Raw genomic sequence first — 12,961 nt, 5'->3', positions numbered from 1 at the left:
AAAGCTAAGGCTTGGGAATGTGATATTTCAAAGTGGAATTTGAGGGGTCAAATGGACTCCGATTTTGGTAATTTTGATATGTGTAGACTCGTGGCGAGATAACGAATCCGGTGATGTTAATTTTTTGATTTTTCGAGAAGTGGGCCCGGGGCTCGGGTTTTGTCAACTTCGTGAATTTCGATGTTTTTCGAGTCTTTTCGATTGGGTTATATTCCCTTAGCCTATTGTAACGTATTCGTTGTGGTGTTGGCCAGATTCGACGCGCGAGGAGGTTGATTTGCGAGGCAAGGGCATAGCGAGCTAGGACTTTGGCTGGCTTGAGGTGAGTAATGGTTATAAATGATGTCCTGAGGGTTTGAAACCCCGGATTTGCACAACGTAGTGCTATGTTGAGGTGAGACACACACTGCATGTCGAGCGTGGGGTCCATTACTGCTGGGGATTTGGACTTGGTCCATCCCGATTGATGATTCTACTGTATTTTTGACTGAGGCTTAATTAATATCATTATAGTTTGGGCTAGTAGCCATGTTTTGGGGCCTTGTGCCGACCTGTAGAACCCGTAGGGGCATTTGTACTAATTGACCTCACTTTACTTGTTAAAAATCACACCCTCAGTCATGTTTCTAACTGTTTAATAAAATATGAACTGGCTTTGAAATGGCTAAACCAAAATGAGAGTAATATGAGGGCTGGAATCCCTATCTTATCTTAGTATGCCCGAGGGACGAAGTTTATATTGACTGAGAGGGGTTGAGAACCCAACAGTGAGGATGACTGATATATTATGTGGATCGGGCTGCACGCCGCAGCTGTATACTTATATGGATCGGGCTGCACGCCGCAGCAGTATGTTATGTGGATCGGGCTGCACGCCGCAGCAGTATAGCACTTGGGCTGTAGGAGCCCCTCCGGAGTCTGCACACCCCTAGTGAGCGCTGTCGACTATTATTATTGGATCGGGCTGCATGCCGCAGCAGTATATATATATTATGGATCGGGCTGCACGCCGCAGCAGTATATTTATACGGATCGGGCTGCACGCCGTAGCGGTATACTATGATTTCGGTTATTGTGAGAAATAAATGAGTTGGGTACTGGCTTAATGGATTTTTCCTGGCTTCTTCATTTAGTTGCTATTTAAATGTTCTTACCGCTTGATATAGAACTGCTTAGTGCTCTTTACGAGATTTCCTTCCGTCAGTCATTATCTATTGCTATTACTCACTGTGTCGGAGTACTCACATTACTCCCTGCACCATGTGTGCAGATACAGGTATTCCGGAGGCGTAGATTGAGTTGTCTCTGCTGTTCAGATCTCACCGGAGTCATCGAGGTAGCTGCATGGCGTCCGCAGACCCAATTTCTCCCTCTATCCTCTTTACTTTCAGTATTTTAGACTATCTTTTGTTTAGGCTGTTTCTCAGACTTGTATTAGAGACTTTTGACTCGTGACACCGGATCGGTGGGCTTGTAGTGATGTTATTACGTTCTTTCCGCGCATTGTATCCACTGTTTCAGACTTGTGTTTTATGTTAATTTGGTATTTGAACCCTGTTAATTGGTAACGAACTCTATGTGAGGGATTGAGAGTGCTGAAATGGTCAGGCTTGCCTAGCATTGTGTTGGGCGCCATCACGACCGGGGGTTAGGGTCGTGACAAAGAGCCCCGTAATAACTCATTGAAAATTAACTTAAATAGATGTCCGCCGAAAAAATAACATATATTATTAAGGGCTGTAAATATTTTTGAGCGAGCGGTCAAATGTATTGAAAACCCTAATTCATTTTAGGTGCATGTTTCATCAGGTCTTAAGGGTGTAGAATTTATCTTTCTTCATTTTTAGCTCGACATAGTTATATTCGAATTCATCAATATAGAGATATATTTTTGAAGAGGTCAGAAATGTGTGCTCGAGCGGTTGGTAGATGTTTACTCTCATTTGCGAGCCTAATCTCCATAGAATTTTTTTTTCTTTGAAACAAAGAAGTGATTGATTTTATGGGCCTTTTCTTCTTCTTCTAAATTAAGTTATTTGAATTTGAATACGCATACAAATATTTATAGAAGTTGTATTTAGATCTGAATATTGAATAATTAAAATTGTTCATCTTTTTCAATATTCATATGTTTTCAATTTTTTTTGTCAAAAATTAATAAATATAAAGTTCAAATAAATAATTTAAATATATTTTTCACGAGTTATTATGTTATAAGGTGGTATTTTGGGGTCAGTGATGGCTGATGGCGGTAGTTGTTGGGAGGGCAGCAATGGTTAGTAGTGATGGTACTAGCGGTGGTTGTGATGGTAAAAAAAGGTTCGTGAAGTGGATATGGTGGTGTTGCTGATGGTTGGCAATAGTGGGGTGCTGGTCGATAGTGGTGGTTGATGGTAGTGTCTGACGGTGGTGGTAGTGGTGGTTTGACAGTGGTAATATATAGTTGTGATGGTGGTGGTTGGTATGATAGAGATTGGCAGTGGTAGTTGATGGTGGTGATGAGTTTATGTAAGAAAAATGAGTAGATAATATTGACTAAGAACAAGAAGGAAAGAAGAACAATTTATCAAAAATACTGTGTCGTGGCAAGCCACTGCCTTGAAAGCGATTTCGGCCCGACTAGGTGCAAATCGTTAAGGCCGGTCATTCCCAAAGTTTCCACAGCACCTCCAAACACGTGCACTCGTGGCTGGAAGTTTAGAATTTGCACAAAACAGTTGCCCAGAAATAAGAGAAGATGAAGGTATTTTCTGTAATTGATACAGAAATTAAAGAATGTTGTAGGAAGAAAAGTAATGATTAGCAAGACAGATTCTTGGTTAAGATTGAGTGATTATGATGCCTAATCCATAACCTATTTATAGGCAATTAAGGAGTTTGCATGTATGACAAGTGTCGAGAGTCTTTTGACACTTGTCCAATTATATTAGTCCACTTGGCTCCAATATTGACAAGTGTATCTTGTTTTCCATGCATGAAGATATATGGTAGATTTGCATAGCCATTTGTCAAGGCCTTTCAACACTTGCCTTTAAGGCTTCATGCAAGAGGCCACTTGGAAATAGATAGGACATTTGAAAAATATATAAAAAACTCATGGCTATTGGTTGTAAATGAAATTTCAAATTGACTTTGCATTATGAATAATTCCAACAATCCCCCACTAATGCAAAGACAAAAATAGAATAATTCTGGGCAAAAGAAGGAACATGTGCTTAAGTGTCAATATCTTTCGATTTGAATTGACACGTAGTGAAATGAAGCAACAACTAACATCCACAAAGTGAAGTACTCTTGAACTGAATGGACATTAGCTGAGACCCCCACAACACATACTATATCCTTAATTTTATGCAAATTCTGCAATACTAACAAAGTGCTTTTATGGTCATGCACATACCTTGGGTCTCATGAGTGCTCTAGAAAGACATCCCAAGTCTTTCATAAAAGGCGACCGCACCTTTACACTCACGTAGGTGATTCCATCAAGTCTATCTACACATAGACTACCTTAAGGCTATGGAATCATTAAGAGCAAAATAAGCTCAACCTTATAAAGCACTACCACACGCCATAGGGATAGGAAATGTAGTGCATATTGAGATCTCATATGGCTTCGTTTGACCACAAACGGGTATGCACCATACTTCCTCCATCCATGGGCTTTAGCCCCATCCCCCTCGACGTTTCAAGGATAACTCTCCTTTCCAAACCCTTGGTTAAAGGATCCGCCAAATTTCTTTCGGATCTTACATATTCCGAGGAAATAACACCATGTTTCAACAACTGTTTTACCGCACCATGCCTAATGCGGATATGTCTTCTTTTTTCATTGTACACACTATTTTTGGCAATTCCAATTGCTGCCTGTGAGTCACAATGTAGAGAAACTGGTGAAGCTTGTCTTCCCCACAAAGGCACGTCTGCCAATAAGTTTCTCAACCACTCGTCTTCTTGCCCTGCCAACTCAAGAGCAATGAATTCAGACTCCATAGTAGATCGTGCTATACAAGTCTATTTTGAAGACTTCCATGAAATAGCACCTGCACCCAAAGTGAACATATAGCCACTAGTGGAGCTAACTTCATCATTGTCGGTAACCCAGTTTGCATCACAAAATCCTTCTAAAACAGTGGGAAATTTATTAAAATGCAAACACCAATCCATAGTACTTCTCAAATATCTTAGCAAACGATGAAGAGCATTCCAGTGTTCACTACTAGGGTTGTGAGTATATCTACTCTATCTACCAACAGCATAAGCAATATCAGGTCGTGTATGATTCATGAGAAACATTACACTACCAATTATCTTAGCATACTCAGTTTGAGAAATACTAGATTCCTTATTCTTTTTCAAGTGTATGCTAGGATCATAAAGAGTTCTCACAGGTGCTACATCAAAACAATTAAACCTTTTCAACATTTTCTCCATATAATGAGACTGAGACAATGAAAAACCATTAGAAGTTCTTTTGATTTTAACCCCTAAAATCACATCTGCTGCTCCAAGATCTTTCATTTCAAATTTAGAAGACAAAAAATTCTTAGTCTCATTAATGACATTCACATTAGGGCCAAAGATTAATATGTCATCCACATACAAACATATAATAACACAATCTGATCCTATCATCTTGGAATAAACACAAGTATCAGATGCATTAACAACAAAACCATTATCCACTAATGTGCTATTAAACTTTTCATACCATTGTTTAGATGCCTGCTTTAGACCATACAAAGACTTTCTCAATTTGCATACTTTATTCTCCTGTCCTTGGATCATAAATCCCTCAGGTTGAGACATATAGATTTCTTCCTCTAAATCACCATTTAGGAAAGCCGTTTTAACATCCATTTGATGTATCACTAAATTATGAATAGCGGCTAAAGCAATAAGAGTTCTAATAGTCGCTATCTTAGTCGTAGGAGAATAAGTATCAAAGTAATCAATGTCTTTCTTTTGGTTAAAATCCATAATAACAAGTCTGGCCTTATATTTCTCAATTGTACCATCAGGTCTCAATTTCTTCTTAAATATCCACTTGCTACTTATGGGTTTACGACCTTTAGGCAAATCAGACAAGTCCCAAGTATGATTAGAAACTATAGAGTTTAATTCACTTTTAATGGCCTCTTTCCAAAAACTAGCATCTATTGACCTCATTGCTTCACTGTATGTCTTAGGGTCTTCTTCTATTAAATAGATTGACACTAATTCATCACTCAAAACATCAAAATCAATATTTTCAGTCAAGAAGTAGTAATAAAGTCAGGACCAAAGCTAGCTTCAATTCTACGCCTCTTGCTTCTTCTAAGGTTATTTTCATGCTCATTAGCAGTAACACTAGAAGAAGGCACAATATGAGAATTAACAGGCATAAATATAGAAGCATTATTAGTCACATCACTAGGCACATTATTTTTCAATGGAAAAACATGCTCAAAAAATTCTGCATCTCTAGATTCACAAATAGAACTATCATTCAAAGACATAAATCTATATGCAGCACTATTTTGAGCATAACCAATGAAAATAGCATTAAAAGTCTTGGGTCTAATAGTTACTTGTTTAAAATCAGGTAGACCAACCTTAGCCAAACACCCCCACACTTTCAAAAATTTTAAGTTAGGGGCAAACCCTTTCCATAACTCATATGGAGTTTTATCTAACTTCTTATGAGGGACTTTATTAAGAACATAGCATGCAGATAAAACATCTTCCCCTCATATATTATCAGATAAACCTGAACTCAAAAGCATAGAACTCATCATTTCCTTAAGGGTTCTATTTTCCGTTCGGCTACACCATTTTGTTGGGGAGTATAGGGAGCACTAATCTCATGTATAATACCATTTTCCTCACAAAAGGCTTCTAGAGTATTAGTACTATATTCACCACCCCTGTCAGACCTAAGTCTCTTGATTTTTCTATCTAATTGATTCTCTACTTCTGCCTTGTATTTCAAAAATATGCTTTCAGCCTCATCTTTTGACTTAAGAAGATATACCTTAGTGTATCTAGAAAAGTCATCTACAAAGGTGATGTAGTATTTCTTTCCACCCTTACTAACAATGTTCTTGAAATCTGCTAAGTCTGAATGTACTAGTTCAAGCAATTCTATTTTTCTACTAGTTACATTCTTAAAAGGCCTTTTGGTATGTTTTGCTTCTACACAAACATGACACTTAGAAAAATAATCAACATTAACTACATGAATTAATTCCATTTTTCTAAGTATTTTAATAGAAGCAATATTAACATGACCTAGTCTACCATGCCACAAATCAATAGACTCAGCAGTATAAGCAGAATTGAAAGTACTAGCATCATTAGCAATCTCTTGAGCGATATTCAGTACAAATAAACCCCCACTAAGGTAACCCTTCCCAACAAAGTCTCCCCCACGAGAAATAACAACTTTATCAGATTCAAAAACAAGTTTAAGACCTACCTTGTTGAGAAGCGCACCAGAAACTAAGTTTCTACGAAGGAAGGGTACATACAGAACATTGTTCAAAGCTAAAGTTTTTCTAGAAGTTAATTTAAGAAGAGTTTTTCCTTTACCCATAACTCCAGCTGTAGTGGAGTTACCCATGTAGACACACTCGCCATCACCAGATTCCTCAATGTCGTGAAACAGCTCTTTGTTGGCGCAAAGATGCCTTGAAGCGCCTGTTTCCAGTATCCAGTCAGTCTTGTTAGCCACCATGTTTGCCTCAACAACCACAGCAGCAATGACATTACCACCTTCAGTAAAGTTGGCTTGGACCGGAGCTTTTCCTCCATTCTTTGAGCTTTGTCCTTGTCTCTGGTTACACTGAAAAGCCTTGTGACCAATTTTGCCGCAGACATAGCAAGGTCCTTTCGACTTTTGAATATGGCCCTCCGGCTTATTAAAGTATTTCTGCTTCTTCATATGTCCTTTCTTCTGTTTTCCTTTAAACCCGTCTTTCACAAAAGTACCAGAAAATTCCACAAGGTTAGCTTTAGAAGAATTAAGAGAGAGAGAGAGAGAGAGAGAGAGAGAGAGAGAGAGAGAGAGAGAGAGAGAGAGAGAGAGAGAGAGATATTTCATCTTATCCTTAAGCCGTTCAGACTCCTCATCTTTGAGACGGTTTGCTTCCTCAGTCCTCATGTGACTTTACCAGATTTATAATTTATAAGCAAATCAAATAGAGAGTTAGTCATATGGTTAAGCAGATGCCATCTCACTGTTTTATTATCCTTTTCAAATTTATTCTTAGCAGCATCATCAGCAACAATAATAATATTAGCAGCATTAGAACTATCAGAAACAATATCAGTAGGAGGACCGTTAAACAAAACATAATCAACTTCTAATTATTCAAAGAAAATTAAAAGTTTCTGGGACCAACGCTTATAACTATTTCCATCTAAAGGCTCAATTTTTGACAGATCAGGAAATATTTTGTTCAAAGTGGTGGACATTAGTCAATATTATATATGAAATCGCTTTCAAATTGTAAGAAAAATGAATAAATAATATTGACTAAGAACAAGAAGGAAAGAAGAACAATTTATCAAAAATACTGGGTCGTGGCAAGCTACTACCTTGAAAGCGATTTCGGCCCGACTAGGTGCAAATCGTTAAGGCCGGTCGCTCCCCAAGGTTCCACAGCACCTCCAAACACGTGCATTCGTGGCTGGAAGTTTAGAATTTGCACAAAACAGTTGCCCAGAAAGAAGAGAAGATGAAGGTATTTTATGTAATTGTTACAGAAATTAAAGAATGTTGTAGGAAGAAAAGTAATGATTAGCAAGATGGATTCTTGGTTAAGATTGAGTGGTTATGATGCCTAATCCATAACCTATTTATAGGCAATTAAGGAGTTTGCATGTATGACAAGTGTCGAGAGTCTTTTGACACTTGTCCCATTATATTAGTCCATTTGGCTCCAATATTGACAAGTGTATCTTATTTTCCATGCACGAAGACATATGGTAGATTTGCATAGCTATTTGTCAAGGCCATTCAACACTTGGCTTTAAGGCTTCATGCAAGAGGCCGCTTGGAAATAGATAGGACATTTGAAAAATAAATAAAAAACTCATGGCTATTGGTTGTAAATGGAATTTCAAATTGACTTTGCATTATGAATAATTCCAACAGTTTATATAGCTATTAATGGTAGCGGCTAGTGGTAATTGTTGGTTATGGTAATCGTCAATGGTGGTGATGGTGGTTGACAGAATGGTAATGAAAAACCATCTTAACTAGCAAAAATCTATGAATAGTCTCTTACAGCTTGTTTGGACGGTAGTTACATATCGTTTCATAATGTATCGTATGGTATTTTATTGTACTGTATCATTTGATGAATACAATGTTTGGATAGAATGTATCGTTTGCCGTAATTTCATGATATCATGCACCACCAATATGAAGAATAAATTTGCAATATTATAAAGAAAAATTATGATACGAGATAAATTTATTATATAAAAAGGTAGGGTAAATGATAAAATAAAATTATTTAATTATAATGAAGGGTGAGATGAGAGAAAAAGACAAGATAACGACACAACCACACCGAATCGGTCGTTACATAAAGTGACACATTTCGTCGTTACATAACGATGGATTTAACGATACGATACAATAAAATTTAAGTAACAGTCAAAAGAAACATCGTAATTAATATAATAATACGATACAATACAATATGTAACGACCATCCAAACAAGCTGTTAATCCAACGTAACTTGATTGCAATTAGTCATCAAGAATTTAGTTTGTTGTTTTTTCTTCTTGTCTCTGAAATGCACTTTGTAGAATTTAACTCAAACCGAGCACTAAAATGTACTTGTCTCTCTATTCATGTTTGTACTTGTCAATCTTTGTCTTACCTAATTTTTTGTTCTAAGTTTTTTCCTTTTCAATATCTCTATCTAAAGTACATGTACTGGAAAATAAATACATTGAGCCCGAGAGCATAAATATATATGATTTGTTTTAGATTACAAATTTTAAATTTTTTATTTTTTTCCTTTAAAATCTATATCAATCAAACAATGCCACATAAATTGAGACAGACACTGTGTACGAAAATTGCATAGATAATGGCATTCTTAGAAAACAAATGACAATTATTAGAATGAAAAATGTTGTGGATACGTCAGGGAGGATACTAAATTAGTGGTGATCGATTATCAAATCTCTTAGCATAAGATCCTTAAATACTTTAGAAAAATTGTTTTGTCAAACTGTTATTATACACTTGCCTCTAATTTCTGAAGTCAAGACATAATTCTCATCCAATTATAAGGTCTCATGTGTTGACAATCACTAACTTTTATCAATAAATCATTTTTCATTAAATAGATGAATAATTAGCAAGAAAATAGCACTCTACCTTTTAAAATCCAATATTCTTCTTTTTCTTCTTAGGCCTTATCCTCTCTTTTTATTTTTCTTGTACTTTTCCTACCCCCTGCCCTAATTCTATCTAAATAATGACTTCTTTTTCTTTTTGGCTTCTAAAAAAATATTACTAATATATTACTTGTAATAATGACGAAAGGTGGCCTTGGAGCAATGGTAAAGTCATTTCTGTGTGACCAATAAGTTACGGATTCAAGCCGTGGAATCAGTCACTGATACTTGCATCAGAGTCGATTACCTATATTAGAGCCCCTTGGGGTCGGGTGCGGCCCTTTTTCGGACCATGTGTGAATGCGGGATACTTTGTGCACCGAGCTGCCCTAATTACTAGTAAATAGTAATAATGAGTTTTTAAGAAGTTTGTAAAAACTATAAAGAAAGCTCAAAAGGGAAGGGAGAAAATGACTTATGAAAAAGTCTAAGTCATTTTATGACCTAATGACCATTTCAATATATTAAATTGAAAGAAAATAACACCATAGAAAATTAGATTCTGCAAATCTTTGTTCTACTAATTTAATCCTAAAATCATAAAATGTCAAATCCTTCTAACTTCTCTCTCTCTCATCTATTTTTTCTGTTGCATCTTCTAAACTTCTCTTTTTCAACTCTCCTATGGCCCACACTCAAGATTCCAATACCCCTACCCCCCCCCCCCCCACCCCCCACAAAAAAAAAGAAAAAACTCATTTCTGGTATTCTTATTCCTCTATATAAATTCTCAGCATCTTTCTGAATTTCTGTGAGACTATACCAAGAAAACCTAAAGATAACGGAGGGTAAAAGTGCCCTATTTCCGATAGTTCAGGAGTATTTTTGGCCCTTTTTCGTAATTTTTTTTTTATCCATTTCTTCTTTTCATTGTAAATGGATAATTATTCTGCATGTAATAAGGGTTTTTCTTATAGTACAAATTACTCAGAAGAAAATCCAGAGGAGAGTAGTTGGACATTCTATTTACAAGATTTCATGTCCAACAATAATGAACAAATTACTTCTTCATATTCTGGCTTTGAAAATAATTCCCTTTTTTCTGATGCTGCTTCTTTAGCACCTTATGAACTTACCAATAATAGAAATGGTGCTATAGATATTAATGAAAATAATAAGAATTTTGGTTCCAAAAAGAGAAAGATGAAAAGAGCAGCAGCAGCAGCAGTTGATGATGATCTTGAAGATACTGCTAGTTCACCTGTCAATAGCCCCAAGGTCAGTCCAAGAATACCACAAATATTTTTCTTGATTTCTTACCCAGTGTTCTGTATCCGTGTACTAGGCCCTGATTAAGTTCAGATTCATGTCGAGAAGTGCCACGTTAGAGAGTTAAGTGCTCCCTAGCAAAGGTAACTTCCATAGTCAAGTTTCGTATTTGAGACTTCTGGTTAAGAATGAAGGAGCCGAGGATCTTTGCGAAACAACCTCTTTACTCCCTCGGGGTAGGGTAAGGTCTGCGTACACATTACCCTCCCCAGGCTCCACTTGTGGGATTACACTGGGTGGTTGTTGTTGTTGTTGTTGTTGTTTGTTAAGGATGAATGAGTCCAGGGCGGAGCTAGAACACAGGTTACGGGTTTCGGCCGAACCCAAAAGCTTTAATACAAACCCTATATTTGCCTTAAAAATTTTATTGAATATGTAAAAATTATTAAATTAGAATGCAGTAACTTGAACGTATTAGAATTCCGAACCCATAAACTTTGAATTCTGACTCCGCCTCCGGAAGAGTTGTTACCGCTCCGCCACAACCTTATATTATCATAACTTCTATAAAGCAAATTTTACTTATATGACTATCTGGTTTTCTTCTTTTTATTTACTTTCCTTAAGGCTCTTGTTCTCTTATTCTTATTTTTCTCTCATTTTTCTCATCTTCTATTTCTTTTATTTTACAGGTTTCTTATATGGATCAGTTGTGCATTAGTCAGAAAGGGAAGAGCACTTCCAGTATTTTTGAGGTAAAAAAAAGAGATATGAATTGAAAAAACCGGAGTTTGATAAATTATTATTCCCTTTGTTTCACTTTATATGACAGTATATTATCTGGTTTCAAAATTTCATAAAGATTTATTTCTGGTAACATATCAAAAGTAAAAAAAAGTAGCTCGATGTACTAAGCTTCCGCTATGCGCGGGGTCCGAGGAAGGGCTGGACCATAAGGGTCTATTGTACGCAGTCTTACCTCGTATTTCTACAAGAGGTTGTTTTCGCAGCTTGAACCCGTGACCTCTTGGTCACATGGCAGTACCAGTTACGCCAAGGCTCCCCTTCTAACATATCAAAAGTACTCTAATAAAAACTTCTAGTATGTTATTTACTATAAAAGCATGCTATTAACGGTAAAATAAAAAACTTAAAATAAAAGAATAATTCAAATTAAAGGTGTGATTATAACACTGTAGCTATATAGTTACTTGTCATTTGTACTCAAAGAAATTTATTTTGGAATTTTGGTTTCAACAGGGAAAGGGAAATACCAGTGGCCAGATGATGATGACTAGTGGATTGAATGTTTCTACAAAGGAAAATGACTGTACAGAACTAAAGAAAAAAGGATTATGTTTAGTACCTGTATCAATGTTTACAAAATATAACATGGATTAGATTTGTACTGCGCCGCGCATAAACAATAACAACTATGCCTCAATTTTAAACACGTTGGGTCGATATAAATGTACATATTTTTCTATTAATTCTACATATATATATATATATATACATGGACATAAACTGATGTACCATATATATCTCCTATATCAACTCTCATCAGCTGCAATTTGTTGATCTTGCTATGTATTTACCGAAGTTAGGATTTTGAGTTTATCGGTTTAGAATTTTAGAAAAAATAATTTATGCGTTCTGGATAAATTTTTATATATATAAGCAACAGAATTCTCAGTGATGGATAAATATATGTTTAATTCATCATTATTGTTGGAGATATCATTAATTAATTAGTTATTTAGAGCTTAGAAAAATATACTGCTGACATGAAAGAATAAAGTATTTGACCTTTATTTTTAAAGGGTAGAGTTGACATTCTCCTAAGATTTGACCAAGTATAATGAATATATTGGCAGCTGACTCCAGAAGTCCTAATCCATTAATTGTCTAATAAATAATTTGCTTCGTGAAGTCATCTTCTTTTAGGTGGAGCATAGAAGTCCATATATATAACTTTCAAATTTCCCAAGCTGCCCCTTTTGTTATTTTTGGTTTCCTATCCGGTGTTGAACACCTGTGTTGGGGCTCGATTAAATCTGGATTCGCCCCGAAAAGTCCCACATTAGGGGAGTAATGTTAGAGTATCTCGAGAGAGACTTGGAGAAGAAGAATCGAGAAGAAGCTCTGCGGGAAAGGAAAATGTTTTCTCATAACTGAATAACAGTGTTTATATACAACTAACATAACTCCCTAAATAACAAGAAAGCCCTCTAACTTCTACTGTGTACAAATAAGTCCTTCAACTAAGAAACCACTAACTAACTACAATATTACAATACTCCCCTTCAAGCTGGAGGGTGAAGAATGTTCAACACACCCAACTTGCCTAAC

General features: G+C 36.2%; 1 protein-coding gene across 1 annotated transcript; it reads left to right on the top strand.

The window, feature by feature from the left end:
• The first annotated feature begins 10,157 nt into the window (after positions 1 to 10,157).
• On the top strand, positions 10,158 to 12,144 carry LOC109242000. The gene is made up of 3 exons (XM_019408828.1): positions 10,158 to 10,618; positions 11,302 to 11,364; positions 11,870 to 12,144. The coding sequence occupies exons 1-3, from the start codon at positions 10,277 to 10,279 to the stop codon at positions 12,008 to 12,010; spliced, it is 546 nt and encodes a 181-aa protein (XP_019264373.1). The 5' UTR covers positions 10,158 to 10,276; the 3' UTR covers positions 12,011 to 12,144.
• The last annotated feature ends 817 nt before the right edge of the window (positions 12,145 to 12,961 follow it).

This window comes from Nicotiana attenuata, unplaced genomic scaffold, assembly GCF_001879085.1.
Source record: "Nicotiana attenuata strain UT unplaced genomic scaffold, NIATTr2, whole genome shotgun sequence".
NCBI lineage: Eukaryota > Viridiplantae > Streptophyta > Magnoliopsida > Solanales > Solanaceae > Nicotiana > Nicotiana attenuata.
This window is presented reverse-complemented; position numbering and strand designations above follow the sequence as displayed.